Below are 25,930 nucleotides of genomic sequence, written 5' to 3' on the forward strand. Positions count from 1 at the left end.
TATACATTTTCTTATTCTACCTTTTTTCTTAGTTAACATAATTTCATAAATAACTTATTGTTTTTTACTGACATGATCATGTTTCATTGAATTGTATATCAATATTTTTTTCTGTTGTCTGATATTTGGTTTTTATTTTTTGACTTTTCACTATTACAGATTTTACTGCCACAAAACACCTTTCCTCCTATAATTTCCCCCTCTTCTTTTGAGTTAATTCTTTAAGAAGCAGGAGAACTAAGTCAAAGGCTGACATTTTTAGGGGTCTTATAGTTTCTTTTTCAAGGAGCTCTGATAGCGTAGTGGTTACAAGTCTGGCTGCTAACCTCAAGGTTAGCAGTGCGAAACTACCAGCTGTTCTGTGAGAGAAAGATGAGGCTTTCTGCTCCTGTAAAAATTTTCAGCCTCAGAAACCCTATGTAGGTTCACTGTGAGTCAGAACCAGCTCCATGGCATACCACCACCACACCACAGCCTCCTTTTCAAAGAAGGATGGTGTTGATTAACCAGTACTACCTACAACGTAGGAGTGCTCTTGTTTGCCTGAAGCCTTGTAAACCCTGGGATCTGTCTGAAGTCATAGCTTCATGTGACCCAACAGGGTTGTGAGGCTCTGGAACTAGAAAAAACAAGGACAGGCCTGGGTCCTGTGCATTTCAATTTGAGAATTTGCCAAGGGCTCCAGACAGATCTCTTGCAAATGCCAAAGCTTTACTGTCTATATGATATAGAAATATTGTATCTTATGATAGAGAATATTTTATGTCATGTTTATATTCTAAATGGTTTCTTTCATCTGGTCTTTTATTCATCAAATGGTTTTTGAATGTCTTCCTTCTGTCAGGTGTTGTAAAAGCAAAGATAATCTAGTCGGGGAGAGAGACTGACAGATAATAAAAGCCCAGTGTAATGAGGGCATGGGCCCAGCTGAACAGGTATTTTAGAAGACTACCCAGTGCTTGGAGCGGTTTTGAGGTTTGGGCTTTGTAATGGGAAAGAGCATGATGAGAAGAACATGTGGTGGACTGGAACTGAGAAGATTGAGATCTAAATCCTGGTTCTGCTGCTTACTATCTGTGTGACCTTGGGCAAGTCAGTTTATCTGCCAAGTGGGGACAGTAGTTCCATTAACCTCTCAGGAGTGGAAGAATGCTTAGAAAAGCACATTGAAAAGGTGCCAAACTCAATAAACTCTAACTCAAGCCTTCTTTCACCATTGCCTCCTTGGACCATGAAATGGTGCATGATATTTATTTCCAGGACTTTATGATGTTATGAGGCATTCATAACATCTGCTCAACATTACATCAAGATTTTTTCTACTCTCCTTGCCAAAGGTGGCAATGAGGTACCTGAAGGCCGCAATTGTTTAACATTCGTTTTATCAGAAGGAAAGCTGAGCCCTGGAATTCCCAAATGTCCTACCCCAAGGTCAAGGTGAAGTCTAAGTCTAAGTTGGGAAAGGATTGAGGTCCTTTGGCCCAGGGCCTGCAGGGGAGACCCAGGATTACTCCCTTAGCTCTAGGTTCCAGCACCTGCCCTGGGTGGGGCAAGGGTGATCTCATTCATCAGGCATGTGGGAGAAATAGCACGCCAGGCTCCATCCCTAGAACGTAGGCAGCCACTTGAGGCCCCACCTTGCAGAGGGAATTGCAGCCCTAGCAGACAGTATGCTCGAGGGCACCATCTTATCTCCTCTCTCCTCACCTACTTTACCTTCCTCCTTCTCTCTCTCTCTTTTCATCCCCTTCTCTTTCTCCAAACACTTACTCAGCATCTATTATGTGTGAGACACTAGACTATATAAGACAGAAACCTAATTCATGATCCCTGCTTTTGAGAAACTCATACAGCAGGAACATACATTTTCTGACATTCATCTACCTATTTAGGGAGATGTCTTTAAAAAAAAAACCCTGTTTGCAGATGAAAAAAGACAGTGAGTGACTTTCTAGTAAATGGCACAACTGACATTCCAAGGCAGGTCTTCACCTCTGAGGCCCATCTGTGCACAGGGATTCAGTGCCACAGACCTTCCCGATTTCTGCACCTTCACTTGTGTTATCTCCTGTCCATCATGTGCCCTTGGTCCTGCTTCATTCATCAAGGCCTTACTGGAGTCTCACTGAATGTCCACCACCTTCTTCAGCCATTGAAGTTCATGCTAATCACATGTGACAGACAAATAATAACACCCAAGATTTTCTGTGTGTCAGCCACTGTGCTGAGTGCTTCACTCAGCACACTGACTCATTTGATTAGAACGAAACTGTGATGTTGACGTTCGTTTACTCCTTGTATTAGTCTCCTAGGGGTGCTGGTGTGGTGCTGTAGGATAAGCAGTGGAGTGCTAACTGTAAGGTTGGCAGTTCCAACCTACTGGCCACTCCTCAGAAACCCTATACAGGGTTGCTATGAGTCAGAACCAACTCTAGGACATTTAACAACAACGTTAGTTTCTTAGGGCTGTTGTATCAAAATTCCACAAACCAAGTGGCTTAAAAGAACAGAAATTTGCTGTCTCACAACTTGGGAGGCTGGGAGTCTGACATCAGGGTGTCAGTTGTGCTGAATCTTTCTGAGGCTTTGAGGGGGGACCTGCATATGCCCATCATCCAGCTTCAAGCCTAATTTATATAAGATACTACTACCTCCTGTCCCAAATTGTTGGTTGCTTTGTTTGCTGGACTATTTTAAAGCAAATCCCAGATATCATGTCATTTCACTTATAAATCGTTGAGTATGAATCTCTAACTGAAAGCAGTTTTTAAAAATGTGACCATGGGAGTCCAGGTAAAGATGGTGGAGTAAGCAGATGCACTGAACTGATGCTCAACAAAGACAACAAAGATGACCAACAAAGACATGGGAGCTTCAGTGAAACAGGTGCAGATGGTGATCCGGGAACCCTGAGCATCAGCGGATAAGACAAGAGAGGTGGGTTGCATGCCGACTGCAAGAGGAAGATGAATAGGATCAGCAAGAGAGAAGAGAAACAGGTGGACTGTGGGCTGGCAGGAAGCAGCGCAGCCATCTTGAGCTTTTGTGAGGAGCTGTTGGTGGAGCAGCTTATGTGCCACTGGCTGCTGGATGTTGGTGACAAGGGGATGCAGTTCTCCCTTGTTCCTGTGCCCTTATGGTAGATGGGAGTGTGGCCAGTGCCACCCTTGCCAACTCAGCAGCCAGTGGCACCCTCTCCTGTGCAGCCTCTGCTCTGCCTGGGGCCAGGCATCTGGCATAGCATCCCAGCTTCTGGAGGTACGTAAATCTGCCCTGAATGATGATACACCAAACAGTGAACAGAGAACTAAGTGCTTTCACACTTCCAGTATCTACTACATTCACTAGAACACAGGTAGTAAGTACCTGAGATATACCAATATACAATCATCCACGAACTTTAAACATGACACCAGCATGTCTCAGAGAAAATAGACAACTTCAACTTACCAAAGAAACAAGACAGAGTACCTCATACAAGTGACCAAAATACAGAGTCAGAAAATATGACACCAGAAATAGTATTGAAACTACCCAATAAGGAATTTAAAAGAATGCTAATTAGGCAGCTTCAATGAATTGAGAAAACTCAGATGAAATCAAGGAAAATATTGACAAAATGATGGAAAAAGTCAGGAAACAAATGGACAAAATAATTGAAATAATGGGAACTGGTGTGGTGCTGTAGGCTAAGCAGTGGACTGCTAACCACAATATCAGCAGTTTAAGCCCACCAGTTGTTCCATGAAAACCCCATACAGGGTCACTATTAGTCAGGACTGACATAATGACACGTAACAGCAACAACATCATATAAAATCAGCAACTAGAAAACCAGAAGATTAACACTAAGACTTCGACATAAACAATACACCAAAAGGGCAAAGAAACAGAATTGAATTAATGGAAAGCCAAATTACTGAATTTGAAGAAAAATCTCTTAATAATCACCTTCTAGAGGAATAATCAGAAAATAAACAAAGTCCAGAAAAAGCCTAAGATTTATGTGGGACACTATTAAGAGGAATAACTTATATGTGATTGGAATTCCAGAACAGGAAAAGACAAAGGACAAAAAACCAACAACCATAGAGAATCTTGTCCAGGAGTTGTTGGAAGAAAACTTCCCTTACATGAAAGACAAGAAGAGAGCGATTCAAGAAGTTAAATGAACTCCAAGTTGGATAGACTCCAAAAGAAAAATACCAAGACATATTACATTCAAACTTTTCAAAACCAAAGACAAGAAAAGAATCCTGAGAGTAACTCAGGAAAAATGAAAAGTTACCTACAAAGAAGAACTAACAAGAGTAAGCTCTGAATTCTCAGAAGAAACCATGCAGGCAAGAAACCAATGGAATGATATTGTCGGAAAGAAAAAAAAATGCCAACCAAGAATAATATATCCAGGAAAATTGTCCATCAGATATGATGGCAAAATTAGGTAATTTTTAGACAAATAGAAATTAAAAGAATTTGTTAAAACCAGACCAACCTTACAAAAAAATACTAAAGATGAGTTCTTTGGGCAGAGAACCAACAACAGCAGCCTGAGACCAGCATGTATGACAACATTACCTAGACTCAACCCAGGTATGTTATTGTTGTTGTGTGCCGTTGAGTTGGTTCCGACTCACAGTGACCCAGTATAGGGTTTCTGAAGAGTGGTTGGTGAGCTTGAACAGCTGACCTTGCGATTCAAACCGACCTTGCAGTCCAGTGCATTAGCCACAGCACCATGCAAAGTATGATGTTGTTAAGTACCGTGGAGTCGGTTCCAACTCATAGTGACCCTGCACAGGGTTTCTGAGGCTGTAAATCTATATGGAAACAGAAAGCCTCATCTTTCTCCCATGAAATGGCTGGTAGTTTCAAACTGCCAGCCTTGAGGTTAGCAGCCCGATTTGTAACCACTACGCTACTAGAGCTCCTTACACAAAGTATAGCACACCTAGAAGACTGAAAACAGAGAACCAGAGATACAATCGCAAAACAACAACAAAATAACCTGTAAAGTAAAAAGGGAATAATCCAGTTACAGAACTACTAAATAAACAGGAAATCAAATAGATTTCAAGAAAAAACGAATATAAATATGTAAAAATGAACCTAACTGTAACCCTAAAAACTAAACCAAGACTTACTCTTAGCTCTAGCCCAACCCTTACCCCTAACACTAACCCTTACCCCTAACAGTAACCCTAATAATAAATGAAGTCCTAGGCCTAGCCAAGACCTAACCATCGTCTCAACCTCAACTCTCACACCTTACTCCTACTTGCCTACCTCCCCGAAAGAAATAGTGACCACGTGCATTTATTGCACGTAACAGAATCAGTCAGGCCTTGGTGAGGGCTGCCTCCTATCCAGCCTATAGTCATATTTCCAATGGACTCAAAGATAGTTTTTATAGTTCTTTTATTTGTATTAGGGTCCAAATGAGGTCCTCATACTGTATTTGGTTCTTTTATCTCATAAATCTCTTGTACTCTATAACAAGGCTTCTTACCCTTCCTTTTTGATGCCATTCATTTGTTGGAGAAACTGGGTTATTTGCCCTATTGATCATCTCATAGTCTGAATTTGGCTGCTTCCTTTCTCATGGTGTTATTTAGGTTCATTCCCCTACCCCTTGTATTTCCCGTAAAACATGTAGTTAGATAATAAAGGCGATACCTTTTCCAGCAGTGCTGTCCAATGAAGATACAATATGAACCACCTATACAATGAAAAATTTTCTAATAGCTTTATTGAATAAGAAGCCCTTTTAATAATAATAAAGTAAGTGAGATATAATAGTAATATTTTTATGTAACCCAATATATGGGAACTTCAAAAAGTTTGTGGAAAAGTAGAATTAAGAGATGAAGGACTCTTTCCACAAACTTTTTGAAATTCTCTCATATATACAAAATATTATCATTTCAACATGCAATCAATATAAAAATTACAGTGAGGTATTTTCCATTCTTTTTCTTTTTCATATGAGGTCTTCAAAATCCTCTGTCTATTTTATACAAACAGCACATCTCAACTCAAATGCAATGCAGTAGTTAAAGTGAAATGCAGTCCTGCCAAGACAGTTGAGTTGTATTTAATGGTAAATATTTTATACTAATACAGTTCTCAAATCTAAATTAATTAAAATGTAACAGTTCAGTTACTTGGTTGTACTAGCTGTGTATACATTGCTCAGTAGCCATATGACTATTGGCTACTATATTGGACAGTGCAAATGTAGACTATTTCCTTCATTGCAGAAAACTTTGTTAAGTAGCTCTGAACTTGAAACTTAGATTTAGGTTCAGTTTCTTTAGTCAGAATATTTTTTAGGTATGGCTGTATGCTTCCTATGCTTCCATGTGTTCAGTCGTTCCACTTTTTATGATGCTGAAAATTATTGGGTCCAAGCATATATTTGGACATTTTAAAAGAAAGGAGAAGAGTTTTATTTAGGATGGATGAGGGAGTTCTGATGTGGTGACTCAGAATGCAAAGTCGTTTGAAATCCATTAATCGTTGTCTAAAGCCTCAGAATGCAAAGTCGTTTGAATTGCAAGGTCGGTGGTTCAAACTCACCAGCTGCTCCTTGGAAACCCTATACAGGGTCACTATGGGTCGGAATCGACTCAATGGCACTTAACAACAACTACAACAGGCAGTCCTGGTATGGTGCTGCAGGTTAATGTACTGGACTGCAAGATCACTTTGAACCACAAGGTCAGCGGTTCAAGCTCACCAGCCACTCCTTGGAAACCCAATACAGGGTCGCTATGGGTCAGAACTGACTCAATGGCACTTAACAACAACAACAGGTGGCAGGGAGATTTCTCCCAAAGCTGAGACAGAAACCATTCTGGCCACGGAAGATTCATCTAGGATACTTAGTGTGATAAGGAGCTCGTGTAGTGTAGCGGTTACAAATCGGGCTGCTAACCTCAAGGTCAGCAGTTCGAAACTACCAGCGGTTCTGCGAGAGAAAGATGAGGCGGTCTGCTCCCCTAAAGATTTACAGGCTCGGAAACCCTGTGCAGGGTCACTATGAGTCGGAACCAAATCCACAGTACTTAATAACCCTTAGTGTGAGATAGTGGTGGAGAGTCATTCTGCCTAATTTGAATCCTAACTCTACCACTAACTAGGTGTGTGATTTTGAACAGGTCATTTAACCTCTCTGAGCATCTGTTTCTGCCACTGTAAAATAAGAAGATAATAGTACTAATATTCATAGGATATTGTGTTGAGTAACTGTCATAATAAGCACAAAGCATGTAGCTTAATTCTTGGCAGAGAGTATTGAATATTTATTACAGTTATTTTTATGTTCTTGTTACTATAAAAATACAAGTCCTAAGGAGGATCTAAAGGAATTCTGGTAGCCTAGTTGTTACGAATCGGTCTGCTAACCTCAAGGTCAGCAGTTCGAAACTACCAGGCATTCCGCAGGAGAAAGATGAGGCTTTCTGCTCCTATAAAGATTTACAGCCTTGGAAACCCTGTACAGGGTCACTATGAGTCGGAACCGGGTCCATGGTACTTAACAACAACAACAACAAGGAGGATCTAAATTGATAAGATCTGCAGTGAGGCCTTGTTGTTGTTATGTGGGACCTGCACTTTTAAAGAGTCTTCTAAGTGATCCTGACATCTGGATCCCCTGACTGAGATCCCTGCTTGCAGTCTTTTCCTGGCGTGGTCCTTGGTTCTACCCAAATTTCAGAAAAAGCGCAGAGCTGGCTAGGTACCTCAGCATCTGTTGGAGGACAAAAAAATCCAGTATGATTGGCAGACTTAGCAAATAAAAATCTCCTATTGTATATGGTAGAAGTAAGTCCCAGGGTAGAGTTTTTTTTTCCTGTAGTCCTGTTACATCAATTATACGGTAAGGACAAAAGTGGTATTCCAGAGGCCTTAGAGATAATATAATGAATGAGTTGTTATGCTTAAATTTGAAATTATGCCTCTATTCTTGCGAGCCTGTAAAGAGGGATTGTTGTTGTTATTAAGTGCCGTTCAGTTGGTTCAGATTCACCGTGGCCCTGTGTAGGAATTCTGAGGAACAGCTGGTGAGTTTCAAAGAGGATATCTTTGATAACATCAAAGAAAACTGACTGTGGGCACCATCTTTCCCAATCTGCTCATTCTGCAGATGAAGAAACTGAGGCTTGGAGTGAGGAAGTGAGTTGAGCAAGGTTAGTGACCATGATTGGACTGGAACCTACATCTCCAGTCCCCTGGCCCAACATTTGTTCCTGGTTGTTACCTTACAGTACTTGCTGCCTTCTGCCTCCTCAGTCATATTGGGGCAGGGATAACACCATAATTACCAGGGAATGAAACTAGGATGTGACCAGAGGCCCTACTGTTGACATCCTAGGATGCTCTCTGCCCTGTGATCCAAAGGGAAGAAGACAGAAAATAGAAACAAACTCAATCGCTGGTGCCATTGAGACGGGAGAGGGGGATTCTGAAACAGGGTACCTGAGGGGGCAGTTAGGGGCTGCACTACCAGCCTGGCCCCCTACACACAGGATTCATTGGGTGTGGACTCTCCCCACTGGTGTCTTGCAGAGTGTCTGGAGGAGAACTCTTTGACTTCCTGGCCCAGAAGGAGTCGTTGAGTGAGGAGGAGGCCACCAGCTTCATTAAGCAGATCCTGGATGGGGTGAATTATCTGCACACCAAGAAGATCGCGCACTTTGATCTCAAGGTCAGTGAGAGGGGAAAGGGAAAAGAATCAGAGTTTATGTAGACAGGACCCAGTCTTCCCAGGATGTCATTGCCAGGAGGAGCTCAGAGCCCACCTGGTCCTCCTCCCTCAACTGACAGTAAAACACCTGAGCTCCATGGAAAGAAACAATGCCAACGAAAGTGTCCACCTCCCCCTTGTCATTTCACATGTCAGGTTTCTTGCATGTAGGAACTGACTGCAAGAGGCACACAATCAAACCATTGGCATCTTATCTCTTTCAGGGAGCGGGTGGGATGTAATTTTTAAATGAACTGACCAATGACAGGAAACTTGAAACCAAACACATTTTGCAAGACTGAACTTTTTAGTAAGTGAGTGCACACTCCTGAGTGGACAGAGCTAGAGGTTGCCTGAAGAGGATTGCTGAGGTTGGCTGCCTTTCCCGGCTCAGCACAGTGCAGCCTCCAGCATCACTTGACCAGAGATGGAAAAACTTGGAGCCCAGGGACCCCTGGCTGTCTCTCCCTACCCCACCCCAAATTGTGGCCATAAAACTGCTTGTAGGGGCTGCTGATCATCTGTAGTAATTAATATTTGGTGTCAGTAAAGTTCACTTTACTACAGAGATCAATTGCATAGACTGATGTGACACCCAAAATCAGACTGTCCTGCAGCCCAGATTATTAGAGGACATTTCACTGGAGAGGAGACCCTTTCATTTTTTCATTGAGAAATCCCTTTTGTGTCAAGCACTGTGCTGGGTGTCTGGGTGGCTGCTGCTTGTGTAAAACCAACTAAGTCCCCATCTGGGCTTAGTTCCTCTATTCCAGGGAACTTGGTGCAGGAGACAGCAAAGTAACATCAATAGTTAGAAGTAGTGTGATCAGAGGGAAGCCCAGGAGGCTAGGGAACCTAAAAAGGGGGGGTACTAAAGCCAGACTAGGACTTCAAAGAGGCTTTTCTGGATGAGGTGGTGTTTGAGTTGAGTTTTGAAGGGCTGGCAGGAGTTAGCAGATGGGGAAGGACTTTTTATAGAGAGAAGCCAGCAGTTCACGTGGTCTTGGGATAGTACAATGCATTCAGGGACATGCAGGCAAAGGGCTCATATGCTGCATGGCTGGAGGAGGGCAGGAGGCAGACACAGGGCACGGGAGTTAAGCCAAGGAGGTTGAACTTTACCCTGAGAGATGTTAGGACCTATTGAGCAGGGAGGAGAGGTGAGCAGATATGTGCTTCAGAATGATCTCCCTGGCTTGGATGGATGATATAAGAGGACAGCCTCTAGGCTGGAGGACAATCTGAAGACTAGTGCAGTAATCTAGGGGAGATACACCAAGTGCCAAAGTAATTGGAGGAGGGAACAAATCCAAGAACTATGACAGAGGTCAATATGGGGATTTGGTGTCCCACTGGATGTGGGAGATGAAGAAGAAGGCAGAATCATGGGTGACACCCTACTTTTTAGTGTAACATACCAGTTCAGAGTGGGTATGGTGTGCCCAAAGTCTCAAAGAGGCCATGCCAGGGTGTGAGCTCAGTTCTTGCACATGGGTCCTAGCCCAAGTTCTCATTCTATTTCCTGTTATGAGTCCCCTCAAAATGGGCCCCACTGTTTCTAACAATGTTTTCAATTCCTCCAACAGAAGACTTCTTTCAGAGTTGTATCCAGGTGTCACTAGGTAAAAGTTGGAGTCATTTAAGGAGGGCACGTGACCTGGGAGACCTTAGGACCTCAGGGTGGTACCACACACCCAGCAGGGAATGGTCTGCCTCGATTGCACCTGTATCTTTTTCCTGTAATCCTAGAGACTGTCAACATGTTGTTTCCTTGTGTCTTCGCTGGCTCCGGGAGACCAGCCTCATATGGACTCCTTTGTCTTTTCTTGAGTGGACCTGGTAGAGGTAGGAAGAGTTGTTGGAATTCCAGGAAGACTATAGCAAGTTAATGCTGTTTTGTTTGTTTCTGTGGCAGTTCACTGTGGTAGGTGAGTGCTGCTTTGGAGTTGGGCAAATTGGGGTTCAACTCACACTCTACCATATGACTGAATCTCGGGTTTTTTTTTTAGCTTCAATGCAAATAATAATAATCATACATGCCTGAAGGGATTGCTGTAAGGATTTGCGAGAAGCATTAAGTGCCCAGTGATAGTAGCTGTTATTGTTATTTCTCTTCCCAGAACAGAGGAAAAGAAAACACGACTCTTGTTACTTACAGTGTTTTGGGTTCTGATGGAAAAGGAAAACAAAGCCTGCTAAATTGCTCAGTAGAGAACTGAACTTGGTTGCTAGGTGGGGCTGCTGGTTAGGGCTCATGTCTAGATCCTGTCTCAGTGTGGAAATTCTCCACAATCTGGAGACAGTCTAGCTTTCCTCTAGACATGTGGAAGGTGAGGATGCTGCTAATTAACCCACTGTCATATGTCCTAAGAGCTGCGTGGCTCCTGAGCTTTCTGGCTTCCCTACCTGCAGGTCTCTTGGCTCAGGTCTAACTGGGCAATATCAGGAAGTGATGAGTAGCCGGAACTCAAAGAGATACCTAATAATTGGGTATATACTTCCTGAAGCCAGAATGTGGATATGAATACCCTCTAGCTGGAACTTTCCCCCAATTGGGGGAGAACTGCTTGATTAGTGTTCTCACCATATAAAATTTGTATTTTTCTTCCTGTTTCATTTCCCATGAAAAGCCCCTGCTTTCCTCTCCTGTTTGTATTCTGTTACTCCTCACTAAGGAAGTCAGGCTAGCATCTCTGCCTCATGAGCACAGTCGCCACGTTGCTTCGGAGACCCTAACCATGGTTTGTTTTATATATTGTTTTATAATCACCTTCCAGCTTGAGGGAACAGGCAATTGAGGAGATTCAGCTTGGCCCTGCTTTTGGAGTTTGAATGACCTTTCTCAGACCTCTGTTTACTGAGCTCCTCCTATGTTCAGGCATTGTGCTGGATGGTGAGGCTGTATCTCTGTCCATAAGATGATTCCAGCCTTGTGACAGAGAGCCGAGGAATGGGCAAATGACTGTAAAATAAACAGTCTGGGCAAAACAGATCATGGCATGCTCTTGTCTAAAACTTTGTCATGGACCCTTGTTACCCTTCGAATAAATGAACGGATTCTCAGCGTGGCACTCAGGTCGTTCTGGAACTGCTCTAGCCCTATTTCTGGACTCATCTACCTCCTCCCCACTTGGGAACACTAGCCCCAGGCAATGAGATGACTGATACACGCTCTGGTCTTTCTCCCGCTCTGTTCAAAGTCCTGGATGTTGCTTTTCTTCCTTTTCTCTGCCCATGGACTCCAGTATATCCTTTGAGGCCCAGCAAAAATGCAAGTTGTGCCCTCTGGAAAGCTTTTCCCATCCGTGTCCCTTCCTAAAAGCATAACTAAGAACTAACCTACCTTTCTGTTTCTGTTGTACTTTTACCGCCATCCGTCGCTTTCTGCTGCTTGGGTCTAGCACAGTATCCAGCACACAATGAGTCATTCGGTGTTGAATGAACAAGTGAATGGATGATGAATGCCTGACTGAGGAGCAAATGCATACATGAATGCTCAACACCCTGTCATGTCTCAGCTGAAAAAGTCAAGGTTGCAGGCAGTTTTCAATACAAATTCAGTGACATGAACATTTATTGATGGCCATCCCGGCACTGTATGCTATGGGGTAGAGTGGCCAGCATCAAATAGTGATGGTACTTGCTTTGCAGAGGGCTCACCATCTCCTGGGAGATGGCCACAATGAGTCTCAGCAGGAAGGTCACCTGGGATAGATGGGAACTATGTATGACTTGACAATACTCACTTCCAAGGGTTAAGCTATCTGTTTCTGCACAGTAGAAACCACCCCAATGCATGCTGTAATGTGCACCATAGAAAGGCCTGTTGATATGGTAAGTGGTGGTGCTGAGGCTAAAGATTTTTATGTCCTGTATTTACATAGATGGAAGAGACATTGGGGCCGGCTGCTGCCCTCTCACTACCAGGTAGCATCATGCCTGCCTTCAGATGTGCCTTCCATAGTCCAGGTCAGCAGGAAATGGGACTCAGTACCACCCAGTAATCTCACCCTGGTACATGATCCCAACATAAATAAAGATCTTGTTGTTAAGTGTCACTGAACTGGTTCTGACTCATAGCGATCCTGTATAGGGTTTCCAAGGAACAGCTGGTGAGTCTGAACCGACAACCTTGCAGTTCAAACCAACCTTGTGGTCCAGTGCTTTATCCTACAGCGCCACACCTTGTAGTGAGTGTTTTAGTGTGGATTTATGTTTCTTTTGGAGTAGAGAATTTCCCATCTGAGCATAGGTGTGTTCTCCCCTCCCCACCGCCATCCTTGCCCTAACTTGATCCAACTTGAGAATTCAGAAACAGAAAGTAGTCCCTGGATCTAACTGTTGTTTTAAGCAGAATGAACACGTCGTGAGAATTGGATGTAATTGTATATAAGTCAGAACTCCAAGGGAACTTTTTAGAAGCTGCATTCCCACTGCCATTGAATCAGTTCTGACTATTAGGGACCCCGTATTGGGTTTCTGAGGCTGTGAATCTTTACGGGAACAGAAAGCCTCATCTTTCTCCCATGGAGAGGCTGGTGGGTTTGAACTGCTGACATTATGGTTTGTAGCCCAGTGCTTTTTCCTACGGTGCCACCAGGGTTCCTCTGAGCACCACTATTGCTGTTGTTAAATGCCATTGAGTCAGTTCCTACTCAGCGACTTTGTATAGAATTTCCGAGGAATGACTGGAGGGTTTGAACCACCAATTTTGTGGTTAGCAGTCCAGTGCTTACCCTACAGGGCCATACCAGGGCTACCTGATCATCATTGTTGTTGTTGTTAAGTGCTGTCGAGTCAATTCCATAGCGACCCTGTATAGGTTTTCTGAGGAGCAGCTGATGAGCTTGAACCAGGGTCAGCAGATATGGATTCAAAACTTGGCTCTGCTCTTTGCTCAGTGACCTTGGATTGTTTGTCATCCCAGAAATAAGCAAACAAGCGTAGCTGCCCTTCTCTAAAATCTTTTTAGGTACCATTCATTACACACATGGTTTCTCTGGGTCCTCACTTTACAGATTAGAAACCAAGGTTCTAAGAGGTCCAGTGACTTTGCACAGGTCTCAGCAAGGTTGTGAATGTCAAAGCTGGGATTTGAACCCAGCTTTAAGCCCTTGCCTTTTGCACTTTGCTGCATAACCCCCTGAGGGTGCCATCATCTTGCAGGGATGCTGTGTCCAGCTCATAGGGTCACCCATCAACATAGGTCCTGGCTAGAGGACCAGTTTCCTGTTGGCACCATAGCAGGCACTTAGGCCATATCCATAGGGATCCAACGTGACTGACTGAGCTGAGTGGATTCTTTTTGACAGGTGAGGGTCAGTCCCACTTCCTCGTGATAGCTCCGAGGGCCAGGACTAGGCATTGTTGACACCTATGAGAATATGATCCCTCCCTCCAGACATTCCTTAGAGGTGACATCAGGTGTGTGGCTGAATTATTTGGCTGAAGTAAATAAAGCTGGAGGATAATGACAGGAGTAGAGGAGTGTTGTTGATAGGCTCTTACTGCTCCGGAGGGCAATCTGGCTGGAGCCCAGCCACCTGTGACCAGCAGTCTTAGTCTTCCTTCCTGAGCTGGGACAGTGAGACTGAGTCCCTGCACGTCCTGCCTTGGAGCCCAGAACAGTGGGAATTTGCCTGGTTAGCTTAGTAGGTTATGCTACCTAAAAACATAGAACCTTGAGCAGTGGGTTAGGCATTGGGCTTCTAAATGAAATGTTGGTGGTTCAAACTACAAGTTGCTGCTCAGAAGAGAGATGAGACAGTCCGCTTCTATAAAGATTTATAGGCTCAGAAACTCGATGGGACAATTGTAGTCTGTCCTATCATAAGAACAGACTCAATGGCAGTGGAGTATAGAGCTTGAGGGGGCTTTGGTTGTCACCCAGTGTCTATTTTAGAGTTGTGGGTGTTGCTGAGGCCCAGAGAGAGGAAGTGACCTGTGTAAGTTTCCCAGTACCCAGGCCTGGGTTTTTTCCACTATCCTGTCCTATCTGGGGAGAAAGGGAGCAGTGAACCTTAGACAAAACTTCTGGGGAACTGTTGTCCAGCTGGCATTTCAGGCAACCCTTCCAGACCCTTCCTTAGTCCCTTCTCCCGCCTGATCCTGCGCTTTAGCCACGATATAGAGAAGAATAATGAGTTCTGGTAATGTTGTTGTTAAGTGCCGTTGAGTCGATTCTGACCCATAGTAGTGGTTACAAATTGGGCTGCTAACTTCAGGTTCAGCAGTTCGAAACTACCAGCTGTTCCTCAGGAGAAAGATGAGGCTTTCTGCTCCCGTAAAGATGTACAGCCTGGTAAACTATGCAGGTTTGCTATAAGTTGGAACCTACTCCACGGCACAAAACCACCACCATGAAGAAGACATCGCTCTGGCGCCCCTAGTGGTGGTAGGAGACCTCCATGGGACAGAAAGAAGGAATGCAGACTTGAGGGAGGGGGCTTTCCTGCGCGGCTCCACCACTGCAGAATCCACCCAATTCTCAGCAAATATTAGTGCAGTATGCAGGTTATCACAGGGGCGGTGCCAGGAAGCTCAAAACAGACCCCTAGATCTGAGTTTTCCCAGGAAAGTTGTGAGAGATCATCTACAGTTAAGTCTTGTCAGCGCTCAGGGACTTAAAGAACAAGGTCAGGCAAACCGTCTTTAAAGAATAAGGGAGTGAAAGGACACAAGGTGGGGAGAAGCTGGTGGTGGGCTTTGTCAGTGTACAGAGGAGTGTGTGTGATGTGCCGTGGAGTTGGTTTCAACTCATAGCGACCCTGCACAGGGTTTCCGAGGCTATAAATCTTTATGGGAGCAGAAAGCCTCATCTTTCTCCCGCGAAACAGCTGGTTTCGAACTGCTGACCTTGAGGTTCACAGCCCGATTCGTGACCACTACACTACCAGAGCTCCTTAGGAAAGGCATCTGGCAAGGGAACAGCCAAAGCAAAGAATGAAAACAAGATGTCATTCTGGGGGTGGGAATACCTGTCCTGAGGGGCAGGTGCAGGCAGATGATAGACAGTGAGGCTGGAAAGGTAACTTGGGGCAACTGGTTGTTGTTGTTGTTAAGTGCCTCATAGCAACTCTGTATAGGATTTCTGAGGAGTGGCTAGTGGGTTTGAACTGCTGACTTTGTGGTTAGCAGTCTAGTACTTATCTTACAGAGCCACACCTGGATTCTGGGGCAGCTGATAAACAGCCTCAAATGCCTCAACTATTAGACTAAAGCATCAGGCTTTTGACTTGTGACCAGCAGGTCCACTGACGATGTTTCACAGGCTGGAAGATGTGACAGAGATAATAGAGCTGAGCTGCCCAGGGAGCCTCCCTGACCCTACCATATGAGCGGTTGAACCTTAGGCATATCTGAGCTTCAGTTTCCTCATCTGTGAAATGGGAATGACAACAGTACCAGTCAGGGTGGTCAGGAGGATTACACAGTGGACACACAGAGCACTAGCATGCTTCTTGGCTTGCTAAACAGATGGTAAATGTTAGCCCACCTTTCCCCTTGGGGTCATCAGGATACTAGTGGAGGTTGGGATAGCGATAAGAAAGTCTTTCTGAAACTTGCAAAAACCAAGTATGAATCTTCTGGGCATCTGGGCCAGATGTTTGTGGTTTGGGAAGAAAGCAGAAAACGTCATTTGATATCAGGGAGCCCTGGTGACAGGCTTCTGTTTACTCCCAGTTTGGCCATGGTCAGGGCAGGATTGAATTTGCAGACATTTCTGGTCCAAATGGCCTGGTGAGTCTGTTGCAAGATAGGAAAAAGAACTTAGATCCTGACCTCTGCTTCCCAAATGACCCGGTGAGTGAGTTGCAAGATAGGAAAAAGAACTTGGATCCTGACCTCTGCCTCCCAAATGACCTGGTGAGTGAGTTGCAAGATAGGAAAAAGAACTTAGATCCTGACCTCTGCCTCCCATCTGCCAATCCCTAGGCTGCATCCCTATTCATCTTAACCCACCTTGGGTCCTCTCCTTGTCAGGGCCTCGGTTTCTGATCTGAAATAAGAACTTTGGCTGTGGGGCCCTGAGGTTCCTTACAGTTTCTGCCCCAGCACTAGGGCCATGCCAGGGTGGGCCATGGGGCTCACTGATCTGCTGAGGTGAAAGCATCATGGGAAGGAACGGCAGACTGGGGTGGGAAGAAGGTGCCAGAAGAGGAAAATAGCAGGCCCTGAGCAGGGTGTGAGTTTGGCTCCGGTGCCAGGCTTAAGTGTCATTCCCACTTCTCCCTGGAACAGACTCACAAGGAAGGAGTAACAAACAGTTAGCCCTGTGGTTAGGAATGTATGCTTTGGAGTCCAACAGATGCTTTGGAGTCCAACAGTTAAAATTTCTGACCACAAGCTAGCATTTCAATCTGTTTCTGTTTCTGAAAAAATGGGAGCAGTAACACCCACCACATAAAGTAGTTGAGAGAAGATCATAGTGGTGATGGTGTGCTGTGAAATCAGTTCCGATTCATAGCAACCCTGTATAGGGTTTTTAAGGCTGTAAATCTTTATGGGAGTAGAAAGTTTCATCTTTCTCCTACAGAGCAGTTGGTAGATTTGAATTGCTGACCTTGTAATTAGGAGCCCAAAGTGTATGTGTTATTACAGTTGTTAAGTGCTGTTGAGTCAGTTCTGACTCATTGTGACCCTGCATAAGGTTTCCAAGGAGCAGCTGGTGAGTTTAAACTGCCAACCTGACTTTGCAGTACAGCGCATTAACCCTCCGTGCCACACCAGGTCTCCAAAGTGTATATGTTGTTTGTTATTAAGTGCCGTCGAGTCAGATGCGACTCATGGTGACCCTGTATAGGGTTTCCGAGGAGCAGCTGGTGGGTTTGAATGCTGGCCTAGTGGTTCACAGTCCAGTCCTGATCCATAGCGCCATACCAGAAGTCCAAAGTGTATATATATGAGGTATGAATTATGTCATGTGCTTGGTTAGCTCTGGGTCTTGCATATTATAGGGCCTTAGTAAATGGAATATTTATTGGACACCTGTGGTATTTCACACTCTCTACCAAGCTGAGAAGGAGCTCTGGTAGCGTGGTGGTTACGAATCGGGCTGCGAACCTTAAGGTCAGCGGTTCGAAACTACCAGCCGCTCCACGGGAGAAAGATGAGGCTTTCTACTCCCGTAAAGATTTACACCCTCAGAAACCCTGTACAGGGTCGCTATGGGTCGGAACCGACTCGACGGCACTTAACAACAACAACAACCAAGCTGAGAGGAAATGAAATGATAGAGGCCAAATACTCAGGAAGTTCACAATCCAGTGTAAGTAACTATAATAAGTTCACAGTTACTTACAGATAAGTAAGCCACCGACAAGGTGGAGAGTGTCAGAAGTACTGCAGTAGGGAAGGTGTAGGGTGTTTGGGGAACCTGAGAATTGGAGGGAGGGGTCAGGACAGCCTTCTGGAGGCTGTGCTATCTTTACTGAAATGTGAATCGCTATCAGCTAGGTTTGGGGCAGATAGAGTATGGGAAGAGTGTTCTAAGCAGGAAAGAAGTTACTATCTTGGCATGGGTCTGGGGACAGATAGAACTAAGCTAGGAGAAACTGGCCTTGTCCTGAGGGTCTCACAAGGCAGCAAAAAGGTCATTTTCGTGTATTGTGGGCCTCAGAGGTGGGAGGGGGTAAGGTAGTGATCTTCTAACTCCTCCTCCACCCCTTATTCTTGCTGCCCCCCCTGGTCCTGGAGATCACCATACCCCATGAGGTTCCCACCCCCATTCAGTGTGTGTTATGTGGTAGCGATCTGGGTCCTGGCACACTGTGGTGTTCAGGAAGACCCATACCCTAGCACCTGGACTGCAGAGAGAAACCTCGGGGCTGGAGGGATGTGTATGCAATGGAGGGAGAAGTACCTGCTGGGGTGGGGTGGGGTGAGGTGAGGTGGGGTGGGTGGGGTAGTGCAGCTCATTGCATGGGGCATTTGGGGTCCATGGGCAGCCACCAGGGGACTAGGACAGAGGCACTGGAGTTAGCCATATGTCTTAGTCCTGTCTCCTCACACACACCCAGCCCTCACCTCTCCCCTTTTCTGCTGAACCTGAGAATCTATTCTGCCTTGAGAAAGGACTTCTACACATTTTCAAAATAAGGTTGAGAGAAATTGCCAGAGAGGCAGAAGAACAAACAATCTTTAAAAATGAAAAAGGAAATGCCTTGTTGATTAAAAAAAACACCTTTTTATTGTGCATTCAGTAAAGGTTTACACAACAGATCATCCCAACAGTTCCACATTTGTTGCTTTTTTCTCTTCTTTTTTTAAAGAAAGAAGACAATAAGGGGGACCTTAGTTTCCTAAATGGAAGTTTCCAGCCATTCTATCATGAGGTCACAGAAACTTTCAAGGGGAATGGAGGTTTGGGGAGGAGAATCTTCAGTCCAGATTAAAAATCAGTTTAGCAAACAGTTGCTGCCAACCTCTGTGCTCAGCACTGTGGGGCCAAGATGCCAAGATAGGAAGCCTCCCTCCCACCAGCGGAGGAGCCAGGACAAAAACCACAAAAGACTGCTGGACAAGGAGGAACCTGGCAAATGCCACAAGCAAAACCCAATTAAGTACAAAGGAACTTATGGGGAGGAGGGTTCACTTCTGGTGTGAGTGTGCTCAGGGAAGTGAAGAAGGTCTTCAGGGACGAGGTGAGTTAAGTTAGGCTAATACATGGCCGGTAACAACAACAAACAACAGGATTTCATTAGACAGAGATTGAGCAGAAGGCATTCCAGGGAGGGCAAATGGTGTGAGTCAAGGACAGTGGTGGGAAACTCCAATGCTTCCATATACAAGGGCATTCGCCTTTTAAAATCATTCCCTTGTTTAATTTTTAAACAACTTTATTGAGATATGTGTAATTCTCAATAAAGTGATGAACTTACAGAGTTGTGCAAACAACATTACAAACAGTTTTAGAACATTTCAACACTCCAAAGAGAAACCCTGTACTCGTTGTTGTTGTTGTTATGTGCTGTTGAGTTGGTTCCGACCCATAGTGACCCTGTATAGGGTTTCCGAGGAGCAGCTGGTGAACTATGAACCGCCAACCTTGCAGTTCAAACAGCTTTGCAGTCTGGCGCATTAACCCACTGCACCACACCAGGACTCATTAGCAGTCCCCATTTTCCACAGCCTTAGGCAATCATGAATTTACTGTTCCTATGGATTTACCTATTTTGGATATTTCATGTAAATAAAATGATACAATATGTGGCCATTGGTGACTGGATTCTTTCAGTTAGCATAATGTTTTCAAGGTATTTCATTCCTTTATGTGGCAGAACAATATTTCATTGTCTAGATATACCACACTGTGTTTATTTATTCTTCCACTGATGGGTATTTGGGTTGTTCCACTTTTGACTATTATGAATAATACTGCTATGAACATTTGAGTACAAGGTTTTTAGTATGAATATATGTTTTCATTTCTCTTGAGTATGTACCTAGGAGTGAAGCTGTTGGATCATATGGTAACTCCATGTTTAGCTCTTTGAGGAATTGGCATCCTCTTTTCCAAAGCAGTTGCACCATTTTACAATACCACCAGTAATGTTTGGGAATTCCAGTTTTTCTACTTCTTTGACAACACTGGTTATTGTCTGTTTTTTTTTATAATAACCATTGTAGTAAATGTGAAGTGGTATCACATTGTGGTGCCCCTTGTTTTCTTGTCACTCAAAATACTCATAGCTTGAGATGTAATTCAGGAATTGTTATCATCCCCTTTAATAATTTAATATGGAGCTTCCAGACACCAGACTAAAGATGTGCTGGGGTAAGAGGCACACACACAGTGAGAGACTCTGAATATTTGCCTCAATATAGTGTCACAAGTTCTTAGGTAGAGTTACAGCTTCAGAACATTGCATTTTGAATAGAGTCTAGGACACTTATGGTAGGAAGTGGGGAGAAAGGGTGAAGTGCTTAACTCCCTCCTACTCTGAGTGGGTGGCTGGGAGTGAGAAGGATGTGGCTCAGGAACCTAGGTTCTAGCCCAAGGCAGGGCTGCCCCCTCAACATACAGCCACATTATTTTGTTAGACCAGGCAACTGTTTACTGAGCTGGAAATAGCCTGAAAAGGGGATGTTTTCCCTGGGAATCAGATGCTGTGGTTTTTTTTTCTCCTGTGTCCCACTGAGAGTCAAATTAAGTCAAGCACAGAAAAGCAAGGGTCATGATGTCAAAAAGGAAGTCAGTTAGTTGGGGAAAGAGGTGGTCAGGAAGACCAAGGTAAACCTCAGCTAAACTGCATCCCCTCCACCCCAGCACACACTTACATACGGCAGTAGGCTTGTTTATAGGAAATTCTACAAATACCTCATTGGCCTCATTTGACAAAGGGGGAAACAGAGACACTACCTTAAAGAAATCTGCCATTCAGAGACAAAAAAAGAAGGAAAGCCAAATTCTCCAGTTCAGCTGTCAGGTTTGGTAAAACACAGTGCTTGCCGTGCTCTTGGCACGATGCCTGCTTTTGAGTTCACAGGGAAGACTAAGGACACAAAACCAAAAGAGAGTCTATGCTGTTTTGTTGTTGTTGTTGTTAAGTGCCATCGAGTCGGTTCTGACTCATAGTAACCCTGGTATTTATGCTATTTTAGTCACCAAAAAAAGAATGCAAAACCCTATGCCAAACCTCAACGCAAAAACATATAACAGGGCTTTAATTACCATCTTTTGTTTTCTTCCTTCCTTTCTTTTTTTTGTTTTTTTTGTTCTCCAGCCAGAAAATATTATGTTGTTAGACAAGAATATTCCCATTCCACACATCAAGCTGATTGACTTTGGCCTGGCTCACGAAATAGAAGATGGAGTTGAGTTTAAGAGCATTTTTGGAACGCCGGAATTTGTTGGTGAGCTTTAGGCCTATTTATCTCTCAGTTGAGAATCTGGGATCAAAAGGTAGAGAGGACTCCTGTGTCTGGGGATATGGCCTCTGGGCTGAGAGATGATGTCCTGGGAGATCCTGAAGGAAGCTAAAGGGTGGGGAAGAAAAGGCCTTTGGATGAGGGTCCATGTGCTGGCTTTCAGGGCATAGGAGGCCAGGAGGTGGCCAGGAGGAACCTAGAGACCTCTTCAGAACTAAGAAAATCAGATACTGTTCTTGCTGTTAAGTGCTGTTGAGTTAGTTCTGACTCATAGTGACACTGTATAGGGTTTCCAAGGAGCGGCTGATGAGTTTGAACCACCGACCTTGCAGTACAAACCAACCTTTTGATCCAGTGCTGATCCTGTAGTGCCACACCTGGACCTGCTGCACTTAGATGAGCTTATTTTGAAGATATAAAATTGCCTCACTCTCTTGCATTCCATAAATTCAGCCTTCTCTGATTTCCCAAAAAAACAAAAAGGAAGTCATTACCAGATGCCGATCCACCCACTGGCCTTTGGGAGTTGGAATGGTCTTGGAGATAGAGGGAGGGTGTGGTCTCCTCAAAACCCTTGGGTCTGAAACTGGTGTACCCAGGAAATTTATATTTCAAGAATGAGGGCAAAAATTCAGGCAAAAGAAAGTAACAAAACAAAACAATAAATCATAGTTTACTACCAATAGATCTTCACTAACAGAACTTCTGAAAGATGTACTGGATTATTCCTTAAATGGACTCAAAAGAGAGGTCTCAACGCAAGAAGAAATAGTAAGCAAATAAATCAATAAACATTTGTTGTTGTTGTTAATTGTCATCAAGTTGGCTTTGACTCATAGCAACCCTGTATTGGGTTTCTGAGGACAGCTGGTGTGTTTGAACCACTGACTTTGTGGTTTACAGTCTAGTGTTTATCCTGCAGCACCATACCAGGAGTCCTTAATAAACATTAGGCAAATATAAACACATTTTTACTAAAAGAATGATGCTGATGATGCTGATGATGAAATTTTAATCGTATGGCTGAAACAAGCAAAGCAAACTCTGCCATCCGGTGGATTCCAACTCATAGTGACCATACAGGAGAGGATAGAAGTGCCCCTTTGGGTTTCCAAGGCTACACTCTTTTTTGAAGTGTACTGCCACATCTTTCTCCCGAGAAGTGGCTGGTGGGTTTGAACTGTTGACCTTCAGTTAGCAGAAAAGTGCTTAACCAGTGCACCATCGGGGAGCCCTATGGTTAAAAAAAGGCAGAATTCATAACTAAAGACAATACCATGTTACACATGTTAAAGTTTCTTAAATTATTAGAAGAGGATGAAAATACTGATTTATGTTAGAATTTGGTAGGTATCTATATAGTATTATTTCAAGAGTAGTCATTAAAAAAATAGAAGTTGGGGAAAGCAGTAAGGAAAAAACAAAAAAGCCAAAAAAAAAGGAGAAGAAAAGCACAGGAAAAAATGAGCGAACAGAAGATGACAGAAATGAGCCCATATATGAGGGGGTTTTAATAAGTTCGTGGATGAATTCCATTAGTTTCAATCCCATTTGAATACAGGAATTTTCCCACTAACTTTTTGAAGCCTTCTTAGAGAATGGATCCCTCATGGTGCAGTAGCTTCCTTAAAGAATGTGAAAAACCCTAAGGGGTATTCTGTTCTGTCCCTGTGGTTGTTAAGTGCTGTCAACTCAGTCTTGGTATGGTGCTATGGGCTAATGCATCAAACTGCAAAGTCATTTGAACTGCAAGGTTGGTGGTTCAAGCTCACCAGCTTCTCCTTGGAAACCCTTTACAGGGTCGCTATGGGTTGGAATCGACTCAACGACACTTACTAACAACAACAACACCCTGTACAAGGTTTCTGAGGAGCGACTGGTGAGTTTGAACTGATGGCCTTGTAGACCAAACCAACCTTGTGGTCCAGCGCTTATCCTACAGCACCACATCGGGACTCCATTCTGTTCTATAAGGTTGCTATGAGTCAGAATTACATATTCCATTTAAAGATAGAGATTGTAAATTGGATTTTAAAATATCTGTAGAACAAGCATTGGACTGCTACCTGTAAGGCTGGTAGTTCAAACCCGTGAGCTACTCCAAGGGAGAAAGATAAGGCTGTCTGCTCCTGGAAAGATGTATAGTCTTGGAAACCCAGTATAGGATCGCTAGGAGGCAGAATTGACTTGATGGCAGTGGTTTTGGTTTGGTGGGTATATAGAGAAACTTCCCTGGTAGCACAAATGGTTTGTGCTTGGCTGCTCACTGAAAGGTTGGAGGTTCAAATCTACCCAGAGGCACTGCTGAACAAAGGTCTGGCAAGCTACTTCTGTAAGATTCCAAAATCCACTGCCATTGAGTCAATCCCGAGTCATAGTGACCCTGTAAAGTGTTTCTGAAGAGCCCTGGTAACGCAGTGGATTATGAGCTAGGCTGCTAACCACAAAGTCAGCAGTTCAAATTTATCAGTTGCTCGGAGCTCTGGTAGCATAGTGGTTACGAATTGGGCTGTGAACCTCAGAATCAGCAGTTCGAAACTACCAGTGGTTCTGCGGGAGAAAGATGAGTCTTTCTGCTCCCGTAAAGATTTTACAGCCTCAGAAACCCTATACAGGGTCACTATGAGTCGGAACCGACTCCATGGCACATAACAATAACAACAACCACAGTAGAAACATGAGGCTTCTGCTCCTCAGGAACCCTATAGAGGGTTACCATGAGTCAGAAACGATTCAGTGTCACATAACCACCACCACCATAGGGTTTACGAGACTGTAAATCTTCACTGGAACAGACGTTTCATGTTTTCCCCTGGAACTGCTGATGCATTTGAACTGCTAGCCTTGTGGTTAGGCAGTTCACTGCTTATCCTACAACACCACCAGGATTCCTTTTTGTAAGATCACAACCCTTTAAAATCCTGTGGAGCAGGTCTACTCTGACACACACTCCGTGAGTCAGAACTGACTTGACAGCAACAGGAAACAGTCATATTGATACCTAAAACATAAGACTATGCAATGATTGTAAATACAAGACTGGAAAAAGTAGATACCAGGCAAATCTGAACTAAAAGAGAGGTGAAGTAGGTATATTGATAGAAAAAAATAGATGTAAACAAAAAGCATTTTTAAGGATAGATAGTGTGTGTATATAAAGATAAAAAATTCAGTTTGTTGAGAAGTGATAACAGTTCTAAGCATAGGTGTAACCAATAAAATACCCAAGAAGAATTGTGGCAAAATTGATTTAATTACAGAGAGGAATTGAAAAGTTCACAATTACTGTGGGAGATCTAAATACATTTACCTCGCTTATAATAACTCAAGTAACAAAAGTTACTAAAATAAAAAAAAATTAAACAATACAGGTAACAAATTTAATCACTTAAGAACATAATATACAATGTTGTTAAGTGATTAACAATATTAACAGTGATTAACAACATTAAACTAACTTAACAGTTAGTTTCTGAAATTCTTGTGCAACATTTACTAAATCAACCATGTACTTCTCAAAAGGAAATGCCAATGAATTTCAAGAAATTAGCATCATACCAACCATACTTCTGACCAAAATGTGAGAAGGATTCATAATCATTGTACACTTAACAATTAGAAAGCATGCTTTTAAATGTCTGGAAGAAATCATATCGGAAAATAAAATGCATTTCGAATTTAGAAAGTTTGTGGAATGTAGTAAAGTGCTATTTAAAAGACAATTTATAACCTTATTTACTGAAATTGGACAAGAAAAGGCTTTAAAATTAAGAAAAATTAGAAAAACAATCGAACAAACCCAAGGAAAGTAGAAAAAAATATGACAAAGATCAGAACTGAAATTGTACTAGGATATAATAGAGAGAATAAACCAAATCACATGTTGGTTTTCTGGGAAAAAGAAAATAGTACAATGGCAAATCTCTGATGATGTTGGATGGTGATGGGGCACATAAGGAGAATCAGGAATAAAAACAAACACAACTACTAATATAGCAGAATTAGAAATATAATAGAATTTGTTCATGCCAAGGAATTTGAAAATTGAGGTAAAAAGGACAAATTTCCATAACTTGTCAAAACCAAATCAAACAGAGTAGTCATTAATTATGTCAATTACTAAAAATATTCTTATAAACAAAAATCAGTCCCAAGTGGTTTCACAGGCAAATTCTAAAAACTGTAAGAGCTCATTCCAATGTGATACTAATTTTTATGCACTAGGATGCTTTCTAGCATCTATCAATATTATTTTCTCTTGAAAACTTTTTATTTTTTTAAAGAAAGTTTCTTTTTTCAAAAAAAGAAATA

At 43.3% G+C, this 25,930-nt stretch overlaps 1 protein-coding gene across 1 annotated transcript in view; it reads left to right on the forward strand.

Annotated features, from left to right (window-relative positions):
• Positions 1–25,930, forward strand: part of DAPK2 (death-associated protein kinase 2) — a 156,468-nt gene that overhangs the window by 102,177 nt on the left and 28,361 nt on the right. Inside the window, exons 4-5 of the mRNA XM_006831551.1 lie at positions 8,572–8,710; positions 21,475–21,604. Of these exons, the coding sequence (XP_006831614.1) occupies positions 8,572–8,710; positions 21,475–21,604 (269 nt within the window). The remainder of the gene's footprint in view (positions 1–8,571; positions 8,711–21,474; positions 21,605–25,930) is intronic.

The sequence above is a fragment of the Chrysochloris asiatica genome, unplaced genomic scaffold, assembly GCF_000296735.1.
Source record: "Chrysochloris asiatica unplaced genomic scaffold, ChrAsi1.0 scaffold00004, whole genome shotgun sequence".
Classification (NCBI taxonomy): domain Eukaryota; kingdom Metazoa; phylum Chordata; class Mammalia; order Afrosoricida; family Chrysochloridae; genus Chrysochloris; species Chrysochloris asiatica.